The sequence below is a fragment of the Drosophila subobscura genome, chromosome J (assembly GCF_008121235.1).
Source record: "Drosophila subobscura isolate 14011-0131.10 chromosome J, UCBerk_Dsub_1.0, whole genome shotgun sequence".
Lineage (NCBI taxonomy): Eukaryota > Metazoa > Arthropoda > Insecta > Diptera > Drosophilidae > Drosophila > Drosophila subobscura.
This window is the reverse complement of record NC_048532.1, coordinates 5303240-5327314: the sequence shown is the minus strand read 5'-3', so window position 1 is coordinate 5327314 and position 24075 is coordinate 5303240. Positions and strand designations below refer to the sequence as shown.

Below are 24075 nucleotides of genomic sequence, written 5' to 3'. Positions count from 1 at the left end.
TGGCTAGTAGATGGCAGCGTGTCGATTCGGACGCTCCTTTGCCGCTCGGATGTTGCTCTTCAGCTGGCTGCGATGACGGTTCGTCACCCGTCTCTTGGGAGTCGTCTCGATTTGCTGGAGCAAACGATTGAAATGGGAATTGGGAGACTTCGTGTGGGGACTCTTCTTGTTCGCTGAGGCTGACTTTCTCAGCTGATTGAGGGACATTTGCTGATCGCCAATGGCCAAAGTGAGTGGCAGCTTGCCAGCCGCATTGATGTAAATTGGGATGGTAATGTAGATGGAAGAGGCACTGGGTTGGGGCATAGCCATGGGTTCAGGTTTGGGCTGATGGAAAGAGAATGTGGGATACGATTCAATAAAAGAAAGGTTCACCGACTAGATCTGGGGCAGTAATCCTCAGGATTACCTAGGCAAGATCGTTGACCACTTCATACCTGCGGATTGGTGGGCTGCGGCTGCTGCTGCTTAAGGAAGTGCAAAGGATTCGCATCCTCCCCCAGGCTGCTGTACTCAGCGTCCGTCAATTCGGGCAGTCGATCATTCGAGAAGTTTTTGTCATCCTCTTCGATTTCATGGGCCTGCTTGGCCTTGGCTTTTGGCAAGGGGGAAGTCGAACTAGTTGGTGGTTTGGCAGTGGTCGAAGTGCTGGATGAGGACTGAAGCTCCCCTTTGGAGGCCTTCACATTGTCGTCGGTGGCATTTTGGCCAGAGCAGAGACTGGCTGAGCACAGAAGCATCGCTGAAAGGTTATTGGCAAGGAGTTGGATTACATTTTTCATTGCGATATTTTATTTGATAAAATATTACAGCCTAACAGATTACAACTAACTTAAGGTAATGCCCAGCCCAAGCCTAACGATCTCCCTCCTCCCTGCCATGGCTATAGGGTTGTCTTCTTGCCGTCGAGTATCATTTCGGTGAGGCCCAAGTTCTTGAACTCCTCCAGGCGCTCCACCTGACTGGCGAGACGCTTCTTGAACTGCAGCTCACGGCTGAGCATCTTGAGATCGTCCACGCTGCTCATCTGCTCGTTGCTGCCAATTTTCTTGGCTATCAGCTCGTTGGTCAGCATTATCTTGGCCCTGGACAGCCGCAAGTAGGAGAAATCCGCACTGGCGCGCTTCAGCTCCTGCCGATACAGGAACAGCTGATACGAGAAGTTGATCCGAGGCGATCTCTTTCGCAGCTTCTTCAGCGCCTTTTTCTTTTTCCTCAAAGGATCGCTGGCTCCTTTTTTGTGCATCTTGTGGGGCTTGCTGCTGGAGCGCTGCTTATTCTCCGAGTTCTTCTTCAGTTTCTGCTCGTCAATCATTGTAAATTTTGCTGGACGATGGATGTTGCTGCCACGGCGCTCGGAGTCCGTTTGATGTCCAGGACTCGTGGGTGAGCTCCCTTTAAAGGTAGTTCCTCTGCCGGTCAGGTAGTTAGCGAGGATCATTAGCGAGTCTGAGTCTGGGGTCGCGCGTGTGCCTGTCATAAACGTTGCCGTTTTTCCATCATTTTCATTCGGGATCTGGGAATTTCCGCGGCTTATTTATGGCTTTATGACACCAGAGAGTACAGGAGAGATCCAGTCGGCAGCCAGCCTGGCTGGCGGGTGTTGTTCCAAAACCAGAACCAGACTTAAGCCCTCAATTATGTCTGTCAACGAAGCGCCGATCAGATCCCTTTGGGTTTTTGTGGCGTTGTTCTGTGCCACGCCAAAATCCACACCCAAACCCAAAACCCAAACCCAGCAGGGGATACGGACAGAACTCTTGAAGTTCTTGGAATTTGTTGGACATTTCGAGAACCTCTTTCAGGAGAACTCAGTAGCTAAAACGAATGAAAAGACGACCTTGTTCCCCACGAAAACTTCTAGCAAATTCTAGCTAAGGATTTCTTGCACTCAATTTTCCACAGTTTTCTGTGTAAAATAATCCCCATCACCTTTTCAGAGAACGTACCTCCGCAATAGAGACTCCAAGAGCACTTCATGGTCGTGTTTAGGAATAATACTGAAACCGACATGGGCATGGGATTTCTATTTTATAGCTAAACTTCGGGCTTCGGGCTCAAGAAATTTCACTTGAATGGGAACAAGACTGGACCGGAGCATGGGAGAAGTTCTCTCTGCGAAAAATTTGCATATTAATTTCTCTCAATAGTCTGGCGCTGCTTTTAGCTCTATTTCTCTTCTAACTATGCAAATTCCAGCAATTTTAAACACCGATGTCGTCATTGATTGTGCCTTTTGTTGAGGCAAACGAAAGGAGAGCAGAGTGAGGGAGAATCGAATAAATAATGATGATGCGCCACTTTTAGGGTTCGATTTTATTTTGCATGCATTTTATGAATTTTGAATGGACAGAATCGAAAGATTCTTTCGCTTCAATGCTCCGCTGCTCTCCCTTTCCCCCCTTCTCCCTTCGTTTATGCTCCGGTCAATGGGAATTAGCCGGGCCATGGACAAGTCATCGATGATGGGTCGTTGGTCGATTGGCAGCCATTTAAAGTTCAGTTTATTTATCTTAGTCGTACATTTTGTCCGCAGCCAGACAAGGACTTCTCGAGAGCATTTCCATTTGACTTGGCTTTGGCTTGACTTGGCTCCGACCGACTTGCATAACATTTCCTTCAATGCCCAATGCTCAATGCTCAATCCACAATTCTCAATCTTCCATCCTCAATGTCGCTGTCGTCGTCATCTTTTGTGGTTTGCGTTTGTCATTAGACAACGTCTAGACCACGAGGAGGACTCCAGACATCGATCTGACGGCACTCTGTCCCACTCCAACACACAAATTTGGCCATAGGGAAATAGTCGAAAATTGGCAGCGTTTTTGTGATTCCCCATGACTGAGCGACTGCCAGAGGCATCTGTCTCTCTGTCTCCATACTATGTAAGATTTTTGGCAGCACATTTACATCTAGTCTAGGGATAGTTTGCCTCTTGGCTTCGGGTAGATCGATTTTGCCATTAAATTGGGTTGATCCGTTGATTTATTTTACCTTCTTCTAGTCTTGTAGATTTTATTGTCACTGCGCGAGTCATTCATCAATCAGTCAATCAATTAGCTTGATCTCCATACTCTCGTTTTATGATAGGGCATCAGTCAATTCCGTAAACTGTTTCCGCTGCTGTTTTCCTTTTTTATGTGTGTCTGACCCTTGACTCGGGGCCATTTTTACGATCCGCCCTTTATAGATTTCCAATTATAAATGCAGAAAAAACCCCCGTCAAGGGGTGGGGTGGGAAGATGGAGGAAACTTTTTCATTGCATCCAATCGAACGAACGACGCAATAATTTTCCATCCATCCACATTGTGTGTTTGGCAATTTGTTAGCCATGAGGCCAATAAATTGGCCAAATATGCGCCATAAAATGGAAAGAAAAAGGAGCAGACAGCACAGCACACAGAGAGAGCAGAGCAGAGAGGAGCACCCAATCCTATGCACTTTATAATGAAATAAATTGACTTTCATGATGATGGACGAACGAAGGAAGGAAGCAGGGAAGGATGAAACCTGCAAATAAATTGCAACTTTTCGACCAAAATTAAAAATGTTATTCTGTTGATTTTGTTGTTGTTGCGAGTAGAATAAAATAAATACGACTAAACTCCATCCACTTGGAGCGGGAGTTGTGGAGTTGTTCTTTTGCATGTTTCATATTCGAATTTTGGCCTGTAAAATGCATTGCACATTTTATTGTGCACTCAATCAAAAATCCATTTCCGTTTGTTTCCAACACGTGTTCCCGGCAATCCCTATGTCTTTACATTCATACACATATGTCTGGCAGAGTGGCAGGTTCCAGGTTGGCTCCCAGATCGCCGGCCAAAAGTTTGATAATTGAGTTGAAGCCACGCGTTGAGGCTGCAGCTCTCCCATCGCAGGGCAGTGCTGGACAGGGCAGTGCAGAGCAGGGCAGGGGCCCAATCATCAACAGCTTTCAGCCTCCTTTTATATGCATAGGACGATTGCAGCGAGTCCATTCATGTTGCACGTGCCGCATGGCAATTCAATCGACTGTGGGGCTACCAAATAACATCGGATGGATGGATGTCCTGACATTCTGGCCCGAGCACGAGCCTGAGCCCCACTCTGAGTCTGAGTCCGATGCAACGCAGGGAGGACACCACATATGGTTATCCGCAGTCGAAGTGAGGTGGCAAAACGGGTGGCAGTCGATGAGGGTTAATGGATGCAAGGCTATCCTGTGCAAGGACTTGTATTGTGTTTGTGCAGGGCGCATGATAGATGGATGGAGGGGAGAGCAGAGCGCGAAAATTGACTTTGAAATGGTTAAATGATAGTCAACTGATGAACGAATTATGGTTTTCGGCTAATGGTTCTGCAATTACGACAGTCCACAAAGTTTTGAGAGAATGAAATGTAGCTGATAATTCCTTTTCCACGAACTACGAACAATTTTAAGCCTACGCCCATGCCTCAGCGTCCTGTTGAAATGAGAAACAGTAGCGGGAAGGGGAGCGGAATCTGCATATTTGGCAAAGAGGACAAAGAGCGGAAGCTGCTTTTATCATACACGCACTATGCACGGAAAATTGTCATGCAATAAAAACTAATCAAATAAATAAATAAATGAACAAAAGCCGGAGCAGAGCAAAGCAGAGGCAAACAAAGTGACAAAATGGAGGAAAACAATTGCGAAATAAATGCCACAAACAATTGACAATAAACTACACAGCACAACGAACGGCATGTGTGTGTGTATGACCTGATTCACATACATACATACATACATGTTTGCATGCGTCAAGGATATAAATAAAATGAAAAGAAGCCCAAAAAATGTACATGCAGATTGGGAGTGGAGCGTAGAGTGAGAGAAATAATAAATAAACTACAGTTCATGTCATGTCAGCAACATCAGAGGAGAGGAGAGCAAAAACTGACAAAATAAAATTGAGAAGAGAGACAGAGAGAGGGGAGCAGAGCTAGATAGAGTGTGGGAGGGAGGGACTCCAAAAGTATAATAATAAATATGTAGAACAAGAGAAAATGGTCGAAAGTCGGGCCGATGCGTGTAGTTAATTTAATGAGCTCTTTAAGTTGTCCAATTTGTTGGTCGGAGCACCACAAAGAGGAATGGATATGGCCAATAGAGAGAGACCCAACACACACACATAAATGGAGAAACAACATCATGAGTAGAGAGACGTGAATTTGAGTCAAAGTGGAAGAGAAATTGATTAAAGGAATGTCTAAAGGGTACATGAGAATGGATTAGATAACAGAGTTTATGTTTTCTGTGAGTTTTCTACAGGTATTCTTTGATCTATTAAAAAGAGAGAAATGACAGATAATCGAGGGTGTGATAGCTGCTGTACATAGATGGATAATTAAAATAAACCAAAGATTCATTCAAAAATGTTTAAAAAACACTTGGGTTCAGACTAGCAGCGTTAGCGTGGCGGCCGCACTGTTAACAGCCCGTCGTAACAGCCTGTTACCGTTCTCCGCTAACGTCTACAGAACTGTTAGCGCTCTCCGGCAGCGCTCTGAGAGTGTTCGTTTGCACGATCCATCCGGCTCGCGAGCGGCCTTGCATCACCTTACTTTCTTACTTTTAGAGTTTACTTCAGCAGCAGCAATCCACCCTCCTACAAACAACTTGAAAATACATAAATATATTTGATAGTTCCCAATAAAAATCTGCATCTGTAGATTGCAACAAACTTTTCATTGAAATTCCAACAAGAAAAACAAGCCACGCTCCTAACCCACAAAACCCACCAACTTCCCGACTTATTCCGCCATAAATTTTACTTGGCCATGGTCAATTAACTCGTGAGGGGGAGAAGCAAAGCTCACCCCTTCCAATGGGACCGGCTGTCTGCGCTTATCGGGGGGAGGAAATCGGAAATCACGCTGGATGGGCGCACAAATCAAAATATATTCCCCCCACCAAAGCCAACGCATCCGGCTTCGACTTTGTTCTGGGGGTGCTCTTATCTATTGGCTATGGAAATTTAATTTCCCCTGCCCCGGCCAGCAGATGCCAAAAACCAAACAGCAAGCAGAAGACTCGTATGAGAGGCAGGGAAGCGAGTCCAGACCAGATAATTGCACGATAACCGGCTAATTTTCAATTAGCGCCATTTTGATAAGTAACATAAATTAAGCATTTTCTGTGGCTCTTTCGCTACTGTTCTGCTACCCCCTCCCCTCCCCCCGGCCGACCCAATCCCACTCCGCTCCAGTGCTCATTAATCGCCAGGCAACAAATTGCAAATGGATATTTTTGTTTGCTGCTCATTTCCGGACTGGATTGAATCGAATGGGGATACGGACTGGGACAGGGACTGGGACTGGGATTGAGATGGGATTCGGAGGGTGTCATAGACGTGACTAGATTATTGATTCAGATAGAACTCGGCTGATGGTTGGTGCACAGTACTCCCACTCGTACTCGAACTGGTACATAAATTAATAATAATATCGAAAAGGAGTCAGTAACAATTTGCTTTGCTCTGCAAAGGCAGCAAAAGGCGAGAAGTGCTCTCTCCAGGACCAACTAAAAGTCAAACACTTGATGGCCACCACCCGCTGCTCCCCAGACTACGTGTTGGCCATTTTGACGTCGTCGTCGTCGTGGCCGTCGTCGAACCTTTTGGCCATATAAAATTCCAATCATACTTGACCAGAAGCAAAAACACTGGAGAATTTCTACGCCAAAAGCGAAAAGCTCTGGCAGAAAGTCAGTGGAAAACAGGAAAACAGAAACCATACGCGGGAGGGGGGTACAGGCGTTATGGCTACGGCTACTGGCCTGCTTCTTGCAACAGTCAGCAGAATTTTGTGCTACTCTTTTGGCCAATAACTTGCCGCCAGCTCGTGAAAACCCCCGAAGCATAAGACATCATTCACATGTGACACTTGCCATAATATATGTCTCCCAAAAATGATCATAATTGCAGCAAGGTACTCCGTTTGTCGAAAGAGCATTCCCAGTTCCATGTTCGAGTCTCCAATTTCCTCAAGTCAAGCACTATTTTCCTTTACAAATTCCAGGTTACTTGCTAACTTTAGACCCCGAACCCCGAAATGCCAAATGGTCCCGCTCCCGCACTTATTTGTGTTCTGGGGCTTATTGCCAGTGAGCAAAAGTGAACACAGTTTTCGACAGATTTTCAGAAAATACTTTTGCCAACTGCACAATGTACGAGGATGAGTAGGAGTACGGGTAAAATGCATTCAACGCTCCCCGAGCTTCACTTTTGCGGTTTGCCAGCCTTGGGGATAAGTCAGTTGGTCCACAGGCAGTGGGGAAATTCCTTTTCACTTTTCAAACGTTAACCTTTAAAAACTCTCCGGGGGAAGGAGCCGTCGGGCTTATGGTACTGTCCAACTGGCGAATGGTGTGCTAGGGGGAGCCTGGCAAGTTGTCACAGCTTAATCGATTTGGAAAAAAGTTGCCATGTCGTGTGCTACTCGCATACTACTTTATTTTTACGCACCATTTGTTTCACCCCCGGCCCCTCCGCACATTGTGCATTGTGAAATGGAAAATCCGCTGGTCGTTTCGTTCATCTCCACTCCCAGGACCCCCTCCTGTATCCAGTGATAAACTTTCGACACATTTTTCATTTATTTTCAACACCTTTGATTGATATATTGAACACTTGGCGCAGCCGAACTTAAGCAACAGTCCTTGGTTGTCCTTCCTTCCTGTATTCCTCTCGGCTGACGACTCCCCATGGCTCCTTCCTTCCTTTTAGGGGGTGTTTATATGGCGGAAGCTCGCGTCAGCTGGCAGACATTGTCCCGGGCATCATTTCCAGCGGATGTTCGAGTCGTGGCAGGAGCTGGAGCAGCAGCTCGGGGGCCATGCCATCCCATGTCAAGCGCTGTGACAAAGGTGGAAGCTCTCTTCCCGCCTGTGAGCTGGCTTATAGTTTAAATTGAAGTGTGTCCTGCACTTCCTTTGAGCAGAGAGCATCTTGAGCATTTGATCTACCTCAATGTGCTGATGATAGATGGATGGATACATGGATGAATGCAGGATGGATGGCTAGGAATCTCCTGTTTTATTTGATGCCTCATTCTTTGTGGGGAAAGCAATCTGCTTTGTGCACCAAAGTTGACAACGATTGCCCCATAAATAAACAAATATCATTAAACTTAAGCAAGTGTCTTGTAGTCTGGTGCTCCTGGTTCCTGGGTTCTGGTGCCCCTGCTAAGTACATATAGAATGCCATTCAGGCAATTGCTCGACCAGCAACAGTCAACTGAACAAAACCAAAAGATATGCCAAACTATGGCCAAAGTGGCAGACGAGGATGACAACGGGAAGGAGGAGGAAACGATGGTGGGCCAACTTTTCATAAACATTATTAACAATTATTGTTGTTAGCAGAAGTTGTCTGAATGGGGACTGCAGGGCTGCCGGGCTGCCTGAATGGGCGGATTCTTGTTGGATACTGGGTTTCCAGGATGCTCTCTTGTCGCGTGCAGCTAACAAAGTCTCGCTACTGCTCCTTCTGCCTCCTGGCAAAAGTTATAAGCACGGCCAAAAGTTGATAAGAATGAGCCATAGACGTCGTAAGGCAGCCACTTTTGCCCTGAAAGAGAGGGGAGTGGCTGAGGCAGTGCCAGTTAGTTTGTGCATTTTTTATAAACTAACGCCCTAAAACGTGAAAGAAAAAGAGCAGAGAGAAAGAAAGCGAGTGAGAGAGAGCACAGTAACAATAACGATGGGGTCTGGAGGACCGTGTGCCATGTCTGGAGTTAGTTAAAGGCTTCCAGCGATGAGTTCGTGAGTGAATGAGTTAGAATGAAGGAGCGCTGGGCAGAATGGGTGGGTTTCCAAGAAAACTTAACATTGAAATAAGTAACTTAATGGAATCAAAGACTTTCTTCAGTTTCCGCAGTCTGAGGAGAAAATATTTGAATTGAATGTTTATTATAAATTTAAAATATTGGGAAATATGGAAAATATTTATATTAAATATTTTTAGAATACTATTTTCATCTCAAAATATATGCGGAAACACGTTCCACCCTCGAAGCAAATTCATTTTTACATCAAAGCGTGAAAATTAAAATTGTATCGCTTCTTTCGGTGGCGATCTTTAGAGACTTTCCGGGCCAATTTCAATGTCCTCCACCTGGGCTCGCTTTGTGACTTTCCCATCAGTTTGAGGCTGTCATCACTAGTTGGAGACTCTCCTGCAGGTTGCTTTATTCCTCATCTTGATTATTGTTGTTGCTGCAACAGTTTTCCGTTTCTTTTTTCCCCCGACGCTAAGCAGACAGTTATTGTTGTTGTCGCTACTTGCACATACTTCAAATAGTCTTCTGTAAGACTATTGCACTATCCGCTGCTGCTGCCTTCGTTTGCCTCTTTTGGGAAAGTTCATAAAGTTGCGACGAAAAACGCCCACAGGTTGGCCGCGTTCAACGTTGCTCATACGCCATGTTGCATGCTTCAGAGCGGTGAAGAATAGGGGGACAGAGACTGGGGGAAACTTCCTCTTCTTCCTGTTTTTTGCTGTTGTTTTTTTTTGGGAGTGAATGAAAGACTGAGCCAAGTCTCGCCCTTGTCTCGAGCCCCCCGCAAAAGTTGAAAGCATTGCACGAAAGTTTAATTGAGAAAGTTAAGGAATTTCAATTAACTGTGGATATTTGTTATTTTTATTTCGGAGGATGCCGGGTATCCTATTCCTGTTCCAGGTCCAGGTCCAGGCAGGGTCCTGGTCCTCGTCCTGCTCCTGGTCTTCGCTCTAGCATTTTTTGGCCAAGTATTTTGTGTGTTGAGTCATGTGTGCTATTGGCTGGCAAGTTTTTCCTGCCATCGCCATAGATGTTTTTTTTTGTTTGTTTTGTTTTTTTGTAGCTTTATATCCCATTAAGTGGCAAGGAGCTGGAGTCTATTAGCCAGCTGCTCTTAGCTCATTTAATTTTGTTGTGGAATGGGCCCCACGACTGTCCCTCTTTGTGTTTAATGTGGCTTCTCATTGCTCATTGCGCTGCTGGCCATGTGCCAACCTCCGAACGAGGCTCGGCTCTGATTCATCCAGCCGTTCCCAGCTAATCCCTTAATCAACCGACTGCAGACAATGTTGGTATTTCCCTGTTATTTTTTTTTTAGAGGCCTTTTGTTAATCGCATTAATTGCACTCAATTGAAACTACTTTCTGTTGTTGATTCTCAGTCGGCTTGGGGCTAGGATATGTGGCAGAATGTTGCAGTCCATCAATCAATCAATCAGTCAAGCCCAATCATTTGCAAAATTGCCATCTTCAATGATTTGCCCTCACCTGGGCTTTGGTGTTGGCCTCGTCTCTGGCTACAGCCTTGTGTTTTCTGCGTTGACAAGTCATGTTCGCGTTGGTCCCTGTCCTTGGATGTCCCTAACGCTCTCGTGTGCCTGCTGCTGCTGTTGTTTAATTATTGTTCGCGTAGCTGTTGGCTTACCAATATACCGTTAACCGCTAACGAGTTAAGTGCTTTGCATGCCCGCTGAGCCTCAACCGCAACCCACTGCTGAAGCACGGCTGGGCGGGTCGGGGCGTGTCGGGGCGGTGCAGGGTAGTGACTGAGAGAGTGACTCACAGAGAGAGTCAAGAGAGCCAAGAGGCAAGGCTGACATATCCTTGATGAGTTCTGTTGACCAAAGTCATTACATGGCGAATGTTGAATGATGAAAGCACCTCGGCCCCAGCCTCGCCAACTCCACCCAACCCACCATTGACCCAAATCCCACATCGCTGCTGTTTGTGGAACGGCACGAAGTGGAACGGGAACGGTGACAGTGGGGGTTGGGAGTTTAAATGTTGCGGTGATGGCGGATAATGTGATTGAGGCCAATTGGGGTGCAGCCACAGTCTAAGCCGCTTAATCACAATGACTTGAAATCAATATCCAAATGCCGGAAATTGCAGAGAAACAAATCAAAAGATTTAACCCGATATTTCCATAAATATTTTGACGCTGGACTGGAATGAAACACAACATGTACACGTATACATTAAACATGTAAAAAGCACGTCTAGTCACAAGGACACATCACATTAGATCAGGGCTCGGCACGGCCCTATCCCTGGGGTGCGGAAAAATGCGCTGCTGCTGCGCGGCTGCAGCGCTGCCCTCACGTACACGCGTACTACAGTGATTCGTACCAATACCAATGTTCCGTTTTGCGTGCGTCTTCACACACAAACGCAAAAACGTCTCGTTAATTGTATGGGTGCCGAGCCCTGCATTAGATGCATAGCATACAAAATTAGATAATAACCAAATCAAGTGGTTAAATTTATTGGCATATAAAACGGTTTGAAAAATTGTATTATAGTCTAAACCTACTCACCGTCTCACTCACCCATCGTGTACTAGCTCATAGCTGGAATCGCTTTATGCGATTCGGCAAACTATGTTACCGTATAATTATATAATTTCCCTAATCGCATTTGTGGCGCATCCTGGCCTTGGTTCTCCTTAGCAGTGCCCTGCCTATCAAAGCCAGGGGGCTGCAAGGATGGATCGTGTGTTAGTGGATCGTATTCCAGATGCAGCTGAGAAGGCAGGTGCAGTGCACCACTCCATGCAATATTTCGGGATGCAACTGCGATGGCGGGTGTAGAGAATAAAGGATCCTACATTTTCCCAAGATGTTCTCTCCTCGAAAATAAAACAGAAACTTCAAGTTTGAGCTAGCTTTTTATCCAAAAATCAAAGTTGTTGAAGACTCTAGTTTGTGTTTTTTCCAAATCTAAAATCAATTTGTCGCACATGTCACATTAAAAGCGTTGCAAATCAAATTAGATAATTACCATGTCCACTTCCTGGTATTCGAAGAGTTTGGAACGAAAATCTGTAGCCTTCACCTTTTTGAAGTTATGTGAAAGCAATAAATGGTACGGAATGACCATACCTACCAGCTTGACGAATCTGGTTATACTCTGAAGGAATTTATCAATTTGCTAGCACACTCTTTCTCGTGCAGTGTCCGGAGGGGAGCGACATAAAACGGTTGGTGTTGGTGTGTGTTACCAAAGAGTAAGATGGATAACGCCATACGATCTTTTTGCAAACGAACTTTTCCGCCTGGCGCTGCAGCGCGCAGCACTATGGTCCCAACGATCAAAATAATAAAAAAATAATAATTGGGTTCTCTATTTTTCCTGAGTTTTCAAAGTCGACATTTTGTTAAAAATACGTTACAAAAAGATACATTTTTGCATTTTAAAGCATAATATTTCCCTTCGATTTGCGTACGCACTCTCATTACCATTATTTTTTGTTTGTCCCATTAAATGTATTTAGTTTAGCCGCAAACTTGTTGATTCACAATCAAAGCCCTTATCCCCATCTATACATGTGTTGGGCGCATTCCCAGTGCATTGGCTAACCCCAAAGTGAGCGCGCTTTGAATGCCCACTAAATATCCAAAAATTGGGGCAAATCTAATAAATCATTTAGGGCAGATTTTATTTCACGTGTCCGGTTGGCATTTGTTATCATTAAACCTATCAAACGAAGGGTAAGTATCTGCCAGAATTGCCAGTATCGTCGCGTGGGCATAAGTAGTAGGGGGGCAGAGGAGGGGGAGAGCTTTGAGAAATACGAGAACAGTGACTGATGCGAGTTGAAACATATGTAAAAGGAAATATTCATAACAAAAGATAAACTTAGCTATCTTTTACCCAAACCATCAAGAGGTCAGTGTTTCAGCTTTCCAGATAGTTCCACTCGCAGTGGAAATCAAACACAAAACTGTGATCGGTAGAAAATAAAAAATATGGCAAATGAAGAGGTAGAACCAGTGGTCTTGTCCTGGCAAAAAAAGTTTTTATTGATATTGTGGAAAAATCTATGTGTGCTCTTGGGACGCAAATGCCAATTCGCTTGCTTAGTAATATTATCTATTTTAATTCCGCTGGCACCATACATTGTTGGGTGTTCGAGTGACCTTTCTTCAATCATGCCAGACACACCCTTCAGGCCCAAGAATCCAGAGTAAGTATTATTTGCGTAGTAAAAATCTGCAAGACAATTAAGAGTATAATATAATATTGTGTTCATGGTTTGCTATACGCAGTGGAATGATCTTCTGTTACTCGCCCCAGAATAAAATTATTGAGATGCTTCTTAGTGGGGAGGCCCCACTTGAAAATCAAACCCATTTTCAGGATTTTGCCGATGCCAAGGCCTTGGAGGAAGCGCTTACAAAAAATATTTCGTACTAGGGTGCATTCGGTATAGAGTTTCCCGACGAGTGGTCCGACATAACCGAGTTGCCGCATAGATTTCGGTTTGCCCTGCGGTTTTCCGTTGACAAAGAAGATCACTTTTTTGTGAACCTCTTGATTTCGCATCTCCGAACACAACAGCATTATCGGCAAAGTGGGTTTCTACTTCTTCAGACGCAAATCAGCGAACGGTATCTGCAGGTGAAGAATGGGAGTCAAACTGTGTTCCGAGCGCAACTCAAAAAACTATATGAAGATTTTCAATGGAGACTAGATGATTATTTTGTTATATTTTTAATGTGTGTTTTTTTATGCCCGTTCACAATGGATGTCAAGGTAAGCCTACTATGATCTTCCTCCTAAAATCACTTCCCTAACAGTTTCAAATCGCGCAGGACATTGTCGAGGAAGGACAGCTGAAGGAAATGTTGAACATCTTCGACGTAAGCAACTACCTCCAATGGCTGGCCTGGTATGTCAAGTCCATGATAGTTTTATTCATAGTTTCGTTGGTCATTACGATTCTTTGGACGGTGTTCAATCTGCCCGCCTCCGAGGAGGGACAACCGTTTGCCGGAATGGCCGTTCTCCCTCACACCGACTGGTCGGTCTTTCTCTTCTATCTGCTTGTGTGTTGCCACTGTTTGCTCTGCTTTGGCTTCCTGGTCAGCTCCTTCTGCGACCGCAGCAGTTGGTGTGCCATCATTGCCGTTCTCCTGTTCCTGGCCAGCTCTTTGCCCAGTTGGTGAACATCCTGTGCAGCATTTTCGTTGTGCGGAGTACTATCCCCGCCCGGGCTGTTTCCTGCCAGACCCAGCGACGAGGAGCGACCTTCGTACAGGTCTTCGCAACTAAAGCACTCCAAGTTCGTGGATGCCAACGCCAGAGGCAAGACCCCTGGAGTACAAATCAAGAATCTCAGCAAAATCTTTGGCAAGCGACAGGTGGTCGCTGGCCTCACATTCGATTTGTTTGAGAACGAGATCATGGTGCTCCTGGGTCACAATGGAGCTGGCAAGACCACGACCATACAAATGTTGACGTGGACCATTCAACCCAGCTCCTGCACTGCGATCATAAATGGCTACGACATACAAACCGATCGTCTCCAGGCCCGTCGATCCCTCAGTATTTGTCCGCAGCGAAGCGTCTTCTTTGGTGGCTTAAGTGTGGCAAGCCATCTTCGATTCTACAGCCGTCTCAGAGGCCTAAAGGGGGCAGCGGTCAAACAGGAGGTGGACAAATACATTCAGAAGCTTAGCCTAAAGGAGAAGGCCATGAGCTCGGCCAGAAGTCTCACTGGCGGCACCCAGCGACGGCTGGCCCTGGCCTGTGCCCTGTGCGGAAACGTCAAGGTTCTGTTCAGCGACGAGCCCAGTTCGGGCCTGGACCCCAACTGGCGGCACGAGCTGTGGAAGCTGCTGCTGATTGAGAAGCAGGGGCGCACCATTCTGCTCACCACACACCAAATGGACGAGGGCGAGGTATTGGCTCCGATGGCCGGCTCCGTTGCCTGGGCACATTGTCGTTCCTCAAGAAGCAAAACGAAACCATCTATCTGCTCACCTGCGAGAAGGGCCCCAACTGCAATGTGTCCAGGTTGACCCAACTTATAGCCGCCCACGTGCCCAACACGCTTCCGCATACTAACATTGGATTAGACGTGTCCTATCGACTGCCGCACTGCTTCTTGGGATCCTTTGGGTCAGTGTTCAACGACTTGGAGCAGCAGAAGGAGCAGCTGGATGTTGTGGGATTTGGTCTTAGCTCCACCAGTCTGGCAGACATATTTATGTCGCACGGTGCGGAAGATCTAGGGGGCAGCGGGGGTCGAACCAGCGGCGGATGAGCAGAGTCAGAGACAAAGTCAGGAGCAGAACCGCCATCAAAACTTTTGCCTGCGCTACCTGGGCCAGTGGGAGGCCATGCTGCTGGTTTTGCTGCTGCTGCCCATAGTCCTCAACATTCTAGTCCTGATTCGAAAGCCATCGGAGGGCTCGATGCTGAAGAGGCTGCCGATAACATTAGCCGACTATAAAAGCGATGACGTCAAGATAATATTGCAATCCACCTCGAACACTGGCCCTGCGCGGGATATAGCCAATGCATTCCAAGAGTTAACCCAGCAATACGTCTCCGTTGATAGAAACAGTCTGAATATAGAAGAATACATCGGGAAGGGACAAGAAACTCCCGAGCGGATATACGAATTGAAGCGCAGTCTCATAGCAGCAGCTACCTTCGACCAAGAGGCTATCGCCTGGTGTAGACACCGTGTCTTCCTTCATAGTGCTCCTCTTTCGCATAACCTTGTATTCAACGCCATGGCCAAAGCGGTGGTAGGCCCCGAGGCGAGTATAGAGGTAACCAATGCCCCGTATCAAGGGGAGAAAGGAGGGCGTGAAAAAATGATGTCTTCCATCCTGGCCATTTGTGTCATGCTATATTTGGCTATTGTCTTGGGGATGTTCGGCATGTTAGTGGCGCAGGAGAACGTAACGCAGACGCGGATGCAGCAACAAGTATCCGGAGTGAACATGGCCACCTATTGGCTGTCCCATTATATCACGGACTTGGCTCTATACTTTGTGTTTTCGCTGGCACTGTTGCTGGCGGTGCATGAGCTATGCCATCCCGGGGAAATGCTTTCGATTCTCTTGCTCATCGGAGTGGCGGGTCTGCCATTTACCTACATGATGGCAGGCCTTTTCAGGGACTCTGGCACGGCGGTGGTCATAATGATTAACTTCAATATTGTAGTCGGTAGGATTTGAGATCGTTTGTCTTTAGAGAAGCATTTAAAATTAACCCCCAAACTATTTTCTCATTTTGTAGGTGTTATTTTGGCCTTCTTTTTAGCATTGTTCTTTGTGTCGATTAGCTTGCCTGTTAAACGTCTGATTATAGACATATTTTACCTCTATCCTGTGCTTACTGGCTTTTTCGCTGTTGCAAACATCTTTTTAAGGTTTCAACAGTGCCAGTCTGCTGACAACAGAGCAGAGGAATCTTATGAAATGTTTGAAACGTATGATATGTCCTGTACTCCCGGATTAACCTTTGCGATGGACGCTTTCTCTTGCCTTAGTAAGTATTATTCAGTAGGTATCATAAATAGGAGTATCTTTATAAGTATATTCTTACAGACCTTCTGGATTGGGTGGAGCTGAGGTATCTGCTTATTTGTGGTTTTATCTACATGTTGTTACTGATATTTGCCGGATACATGACCATGTTGTGGTATGGCATAAAACATATCTTATGTCGTTGCTGCAAGCAAAATGTAACAAGCAACGATGCAGATGTGGCAGCTGCGGCCGAAAGGATAAGTGAAATGTCGGGCGAGGATCGCAACAAGCACGCTTTGGTCCTGAACCGAGTCTCGGAAAGGTACTTCCGCATGTCTGCCGTAAGGGGAATATCATTTGCTGTCAAACCGTGAGTAGCGATTCAAGTGCAGCAGTGCAAAAACGATAGCTAAATCCAAAATAAGTTGCAGTGGCGTGTGCTTTGGCCTGCTGGGCGCCAATGGGGCAGGCAAAACGACTACCTTTAAGATGATTGTGGGCGACATTGGCATGACGACTGGGAATATTCACGTGAGTGGCTGCAGCCTTATGATACGTCCCACGGCAGCGAGGAAGCAGATCGGCTACTGCCCCCAGCACGACACCCTCTTCGACTTCTGCACTGGCCGTCAAACACTTAGGATCTTCCTTCTGCTACGTGGCACACGCCGGAATCTCCTCAAGGAAGCCACCGAAAAGTTGGCCTCCGACTTTGGCTTTTTTGCACATTTGGACAACAAGGTCAAGGACTACAGTGGCGGCACTAAGAGGAAGTTAAACGCAGCGGTGGCCAGCGAGGGCTCATCGCTCATTTGTCTGGACGAGCCCAGCTTTGGAGTCGATCCGGCGTCCCGGCGCCATGTGTGGAACGTCCTCTCCTCACTGAGGGACAAGGGGAAGGCGGTGGTGCTTAGCTCTCATAGCATGGAGGAGGTGGAGGCCCTGTGCACGCAATTGGCTATTATGGCGGACGGGCAAATTCATTGCCTGGGGTCCCAGCAGCGCATCAAGAATAAGTTTGCCCAGTGCCTGGTGCTCAAGTTACATGTGCCGCTTAAGTTTCAGTGTATTCAGTGGTCGTACAGAGACAACATTCCCCACCAACCCACCCTTACAGCATGGTGCACACTCTACAGAAGGCAAAGAATCAAATGGAAGCGGACTATCCCACGTCATCGCTTGAGTAAGTTGCATTCAGACCAAGCAAACACACTCACTCGTAATGATTGCCCATTCAGGGAAGAGTTTGGTGGCAGGCTCACTTACCACATACCCACTGAAAAGCTGCGATGGTCTAGGGTTTTCTCCTACATTGAGAGGAATCGCAGCCCCTGGAAGCTGGCGGACTACTCTCTGACACAGCCGTCGCTGGAAGATGTACTGCTGGACATTGCCAAGAAGAAAGCGATTGAAAAGAATCAACAAACTGATCAAACAAATAATCAACAAAAGATTCAAAGCAGGCCAGTGCAGAGACGTGCCACAAGAAACGAGTCTCCGAAAGCTGATAAAGACAAAGGCCGATCCCCTAGAGAAAACAAAGATTAAGCCTGTACAAATGCAAAGTGATTGCTGGTCCAACTTCTAAGCTAAATAAAAACTAGTTGTATATTTAAATTTGTTTACATTAAATGTGTACGAATATGCCTATCGCTCGCACAATAATTACTATCGGGTGAAAGTACAACTCTCATTTCTACTCTTTTTTGTTTGTCCCATTAAATGTGTTTAGTTTGCGGCTAAGCTTGTTGATTCCCATTGGAAGACCTCATCCATATACGCATTGAGCACATTCCCAATGCATTGGGTAACCGCAGAATGAGCGCGAATTGAATGCCCACAAAATGCCCAAAAAGGGGGGAGAACTAATAATTAAAATTAACATTACGCCGAAATGCTGCATTTAGGCAGGTTTGATTTCATTTGCTCGGTTTGGGCTTGTTTGCATTTTGCTATTTTTGGTGAATGGCCATTAAATAATTATTTACAGAGCTTTGGCCACAATGAGAATAATGAATTGCAACAAAGTGAAAATCTAAGCAAATAAATAATACATATTTAATTCTATTTCAATTCATTAGCTAATGTAATTAGTGGACCACGCCCACTAGCGCCTGCCTGAAGTCTCCACGTGGAGGCGGCAGCCCCTTGTAATTGGATTAAACTCAACGCCGAAGGGCCCCGAGGATATTCGAGGGTACGCGTATGCCCACCCATTATATGGTTGTACGCTCGTACGCAAACCAAACAAAGTCTTTCTGCAATTGGAATAATGCAAATATGACAAAACAAAGGTAAAACTTACTGAAAATACGAGTATGTGCAACCCTGCCATGCCCCTTCCCTTATCCACACAAATGTTGCCTCGACAACCGAAGCGGTGTGTCGCGTCGCGTCGCGATGCGGCGCAGTGGTTTAATTACATTTAAAAGGCTCTCATTGCACGGGGCGTATGCTTAATAAACCAGAGAACAGCAAAGCAGGTGTGCGGTGTGGAGGGGGTGTTGTGGCAGGGGGAATTGAATGTGAAAGGGGAATTTATTCAGTTATTTGTTTGTCGGTCTGTTTGTGTGCTTGTCTGTTTGCGTGTGTTGCACATAATTCAATAAACAGAATAACGAGTGACGTGCCACAAAACTAATGAACTCAAAGTGAGGCAATTGCAAAATACGTGCACGAGAGTGCAGTATCAGTTGCATTTATCACGTTCGGTTATGCGTTCCTCACACATTTCTCTAATTGAATAATTAAAACCAAACTGAAATGTATTCCGCAGAAGAGGCGATTAATTGTGCAGCTCGTTAGGTGCCCAACTACAATTTTATTCTTTTGCAGGTTTGCTAATGCTTTTTCAGAAAAAAAATCATCTTAAAGTCTTACAAAGGATGCTTTTACAGTCTCTGTCTTAAGTTCAGCTGCAGCCGCAAAGCAGCCCTTGAAACGCCACCATATCCAGCAGTCAGGAGTCACAGCGAGATGAAGAACAGAGCTAACATGCAATCACGTTGACAGACTCTTTTAAGTAGAAAATTCTCGGGTGCAAAATGCAGCCAGAGAAAGAAATAATCTCCCAGCAGGAGTGGGTGTGTGTTCTTCTTGCTCTCGAGGAGATGCGCCAACTGCAGGATAAACTTTTCAGTTTCATTTGTGTTCGTGAGTCACGTGCCCATCTCCAGCGCGCACACACACCTGCTGACACACCCATGAGACACACATGAGAGCTGATCCCTGCTACTTAAGAAAAACTAAGTGAAGCATATAAGTAGCAACTAATTTTCAAGCTGATGTAACAGCAGACGACAAGGACGAGAACGACAACGACAAAGGGCCACGGCAAGGAGACATCAACAGCTGTCTGCTCTGTGTGCTCTCTGTGTGTGTGCTCTGTGTATGTGGTTGTATCCGTTCTAGTTATTTTTCTTTTATCCTCTCCGTCAGCTGCGCTTAATTTGCGCTCATTGCTCGCCAATGCGTAAATGGGAGAGAAACAAAGAGACAAAGCGAGGGGCGAATCTAAAACCGTTGCATAGTTTTTGGGGCAGTCCAAAGTTACAAAGAAAAGCAGCGTTCAAGGCAACATCGGAACTTGCCCCAAAACAATTTAAAATTACCTCACGTATGTGTGGGAAATTGCAAACGTATTGTGGGCGTGTCACCGCCTCCCGCCTCCAATATATACTCGTATATCTGGCAGCTTATAAGTCAAGTGCAAAGCCAAACCCAAACCAATAGAAGAAACGAAACGAAACCCAACTCTATCCCATCTCCACTACTGACTATAGCAATTTTCGTTGCAAAACTTTTGGGCTAGGCAAGTAGAGTGAGTGGGGGCGTGGCCGAGCGCTGGCAGTGCTGTGGCATTTTAAGTAAAATTTTATAGAGCATACCTTGCGGGTGCTGCTTGTGCAACGCTCCTAACGATGTGTGTCTGCCGTGGGTCGGGGTGTGGTGTGTGCGGGTGTGCGGGTGGTTGCGAGTGCCGGTAAGGTGTTCCCGAGAAGAGCTGAGGAATGTTGCTGATGACGTCGCTAGACGACAGACGAATTAAGTGTTTCGTTATTGTTGCTGCCTGGGTTGTGTGCAACGAAGCGTATTGCCAGCATTGCCAGCTAGCAAGCAGTGCTAGGAGCCAGAGGCAGCTAGGAGCAAGGCGACACAGTGGTCGATGTTGATCTGGCAAATGACCAACTGCAACTTACTACAACAATAACAAATAAACAAATATTTATAAAACATTTTAAAAGTTTTTTTAATATAAAAACTATATAAAAAATTAAATAGCAAATAAAATAATAAATAATAATAAAATTAGTTGTAAAAATAATAGCTACAGTGTGAAATATTTTAGACAAATTAAAATATTTACTTGACTTGAGTAAATGAATTATCAAAAACGAATTTAGTTAAATAATTAAATCAAATATTTATAGATCATATTTAATTATATTGAAGTTATAAATTCAGTGTGACTTTTGCAATAATAATAAGCGTATGACATAAAAAATAAATAATTTTTTTTCTTCCTCGCTATTTGCATTCTTAAATTAATTTTTTTAATTAAACAAAATTCCACTGGGTTCGAGTATGATGTTTGTTCATCCAAATACTCATTTTAAATTAAATGTAATATCCTTTGTCGCCTATCCTGGGCAATTGTCTTCCCAAGTCCGAGTGTCTAAGTGAGTTTGTCTGCCATTCACTCTGAGTGCGTGAGACTCCTTTGCTCGGCTCCAGCTATAGTTCCAGCTCCAGTCCCTCAGGGCGCAGTGCTGTGCTCTCGAGTCTCTTGCCTTTTGCCACTTGCAACTCCAGTATTGCTGTTTCCTTTTTGGCCGAGGAAATGCATTATCCACTTAGGAGGCAAGAAGGAAAAAGTGCCTCGCTGGGTTAGCAGCTACTTAGCGGGCCAGGAACAAAGCTCTTCCAGCCCTCCCAGCTCTGTCTCTCCGCTCTCAAAAGCCAGACAATCGTGTGAATGGAATAGAATGGTATGGCTGGGGATACTTCATTAAACTTGTGCTAATTCGCAACACCTACACTTTGATTGTGTGCCACCTTCTGCACCATGCACACTGCACATAAAAAGCTATTGACACGCACAGAAAACATTCGCAGATACAATATCTATCTGTGGTTGCTGGCCAAACACTTTACTTCTAATGTGGCAACTTTAAGTGTGAGAAACTTTCACCTGGAGAGGGGGCTCAGAGTTCTGGTCTCGTCTCGGTCTGGTCCGGGTTCTGGTTCTGGTCTATCATGTGTGATTCGAGCCGTAAAGATAAAGCACCAAAGGCAAACGCGCATCGGGAGAAGGGAATGTGTGTGGAGTGTTGGCCCAGCCCCTCTTTGGGAGTCACGTGCAGCTGCTTAGCATCCAGCAAAGCAACCACCAGCGCACCAACCACCAAAACCAAACCAAGCCGAAGCCAAGACCCGCTTCATTTCCTTTCTCCACACATTATCAATAGAGCGATTGGCGGAGTTGGAGGCAGTTGGGGGGCTGTTGGGGGGTGAGCTGTTCAATCTCAGTGATTGACATGCGGGCGCATTGAGATACGCATCACATTTCCAGCAGCAGCCATTTAAATGGAGAGAGAGACCAGAAATCAGGGAATTAACTTTAATATGAATCGTTTTGGGTTCAAGAAAATTCGATTCGAAAGAGGGTAGTCTTTTTGGGTTGTCTAAAAGTTGCTTCAAGTTTTACTGCTTCATCGGCGCTAAAGTATTTCAAAATCCTCTAAACTTGAGCAAAAGCGAGAGGCTGATGCAGAAAGTGCAATCAATGCCAGAAACAATGAGCAAAGAATATGAATTGTTGCGTTGACTTTTAGACAAAATGTAATTCAGCAAAGTTATGACAAAGTTTTCCCCCTCCTCGCTTGCAGGTTCAACTGTCGACGATTTTCCGCAGCTCCAGCCCGACCACCCGATGAGCCCTGCAATGTCAGACAGTGACAAGTCCTGCAGGAAGCATTCTGTGAGCCGTTTTGTGATATGCTGCTTAGCTCTTGAGGATTTGCCAAGCTGCTTTTGTGTTTTGGAATATTGGAAACGCGTTTTACTTTTTTTTGTAAACGAATGTGCTGCTCTGATTTCCCTCACCCAACCCCCTCTTGACGAGTCGTACAGAGCGAGGGAAAATCTTTTATTTTCATCCTTGTTGTGGGGTGAACGAAAGTGCACGAGTAATGCAAATGCCAAGCAGCTCAACGGCCTCACATTTCACACGGGGCGGGCCACGGGTCGGCGGGGTGCCAGGAAAAACGTCTTAAAAGCTTCCGCCCCAGCTTTACATGCCATCGCACTCTCCTTCTCTCTCCGTATCTCTCTCTACCGTTTGGATTACATACACATGACACCCAGACAATCAATAACCATTGACAAGCCACAAGCCCAGCGACAACCACACAGGGACAACATAGCAGACGCATTTAGTTGAGATCCGTCGCCCCCGCCCGAAAGTATGCTCGGAAAGGTTCTTTATGGATCGTCTCCTCCCCCTCCTCTCCACCACCATAAACTGCAAATCGTTGAAGACGATGTCATCGTCATCTCGTTTCGTTTCGTTTACAGCTCTCAACATTTCGTGGCTTTTTTATATGATTTGATTACATTTTTCGCATTTTTTTGTGGCTGGGATTTCTTGATGGCTGCACTAAGTTCAATTGACAATTGAAATACAATATTTTTATTTGTGCCCTCAGCAGACAGCATTCAAAATATCCCTGCTGTCATAATAATATGAATATTGTAGGTATTACTTTTTTTTGTCTGGTCTTTTTCCCCCCAAAAACGATTTGTTGTAATATCGACAAGAGATTGGCAGGGTATCGAATGTTGGAGATGGGATTCTGGGAGGAGTGCAGCGCGTTCGATTACTTTACTGATCCAAGACTTTGACTGAAATAGGTCAGACGCTTAAATGGCATAGAAATTTATTCATAAATATGTACATAGAACTGGGAAGAGAACTGCGAAAATCGATGGAAAATTAAATTAAAATCTTAAAAATAAATTAAATATAAATTTGCTTTAATTTATGAATATTTATTTATTATTTTTTGTTTTATATTGTTAGGCCATTAATCATTTTCGCTCAACAAATAAGACTCAAAGTTTATTAATTAAAGTATTATGAGAAGGAGTCTATATTCTCAGAGGTTATAGGAGCTAGAGGCACCAAATTTTGAATCCAGATGACACACAAGTGTGTTTCAAAATTTCCCAATGGTAGTCGTGTTCCTATGCTATCAAGCCTCGAAAAATTTAAATATTGCTTCTGAACAATACACAAAACGAGAATCTAGCAACTGAAAAAGTCTCTCGGCGAAGTTCATTTCATCCACATCTTAAAATGCTGAAATTGCCTTTAGAAGAAATTAAAATACAACTCTATTATAAAAAAAAAACAAAATTTAATTTAACTTTACAATTTTGATTTAAATTTGTTCCGAATTATTTTTACATTTTACTTTAAATTTAGATTTCATTAATTGTGATTTGTATTTGTAGTGTTATTTGTTGGCATTGTTAGTGTTATTAGTTGCAGTGATGACGGAAGTGTACGCAGCCTACACTGGGAATCGAACCCAGGACCGGACACTTGTCAGGCAACAGCTCTACGCCCTAGGCCATGTCCGGTGGCGATGGAAGGTGTCAAAATGTTCTACTTAAACTGCCTCCTCTAGGCCTACTACGTTTTCCATTGTCATGGAAACCCCTTTTGTCGACATAGCAACCCTTTAGCTTGCTGACTTACAAAAATACAACCAGAACAAAGCAATTTTCAAAACAGTCAGCA

At 45.1% G+C, this 24075-nt stretch overlaps 3 protein-coding genes across 3 annotated transcripts; 1 reads left to right on the top strand and 2 right to left on the bottom strand.

Annotated features, from left to right (window-relative positions):
- Nucleotides 1–3: 3 nt before the first annotated feature.
- On the bottom strand, nucleotides 4–740 carry LOC117893312. Its single transcript, XM_034799900.1, has 2 exons — nucleotides 438–740; nucleotides 4–327 (listed from the first exon to the last, which is right to left on the bottom strand). Exons 1-2 carry the CDS (start codon nucleotides 738–740, stop codon nucleotides 4–6), a joined length of 627 nt encoding a protein of 208 aa, XP_034655791.1.
- Nucleotides 741–815: 75 nt separating this feature from the next.
- LOC117894329 lies at nucleotides 816–1353 on the bottom strand. The gene has a single exon (XM_034801313.1). The coding sequence runs from the start codon at nucleotides 1313–1315 to the stop codon at nucleotides 884–886; it is 432 nt and encodes a 143-aa protein (XP_034657204.1). The 5' UTR covers nucleotides 1316–1353; the 3' UTR covers nucleotides 816–883.
- A 12174-nt stretch (nucleotides 1354–13527) lies between these two features.
- LOC117893309 (retinal-specific phospholipid-transporting ATPase ABCA4-like) lies at nucleotides 13528–17868 on the top strand. Its single transcript, XM_034799897.1, is given in 10 exon segments — nucleotides 13528–13539; nucleotides 13599–13944; nucleotides 13975–14691; nucleotides 14694–15054; nucleotides 15056–15966; nucleotides 16039–16290; nucleotides 16350–16641; nucleotides 16703–17329; nucleotides 17389–17454; nucleotides 17510–17868. Coding segments are annotated over 10 exon segments (3894 nt in total). The 3' UTR covers nucleotides 17820–17868.
- Nucleotides 17869–24075: the final 6207 nt, after the last annotated feature.

What these genes read in the sequence shown, in the direction of transcription:
- LOC117893312 (XM_034799900.1), bottom strand. Translation starts at nt 740, where the DNA reads ATGCTTCTGTGCTCAGCCAGTCTCTGCTCTGGCCAAAATGCCACCGAC. An exon ending in CGCAGCCCACCAATCCGCAG is followed by an intron (nt 328 to 437) that starts GTATGAAGTGGT and finishes TCTTTCCATCAG; the next exon opens with CCCAAACCTGAACCCATGGC.
- LOC117894329 (XM_034801313.1), bottom strand. Translation starts at nt 1,315, where the DNA reads ATGATTGACGAGCAGAAACTGAAGAAGAACTCGGAGAATAAGCAGCGC.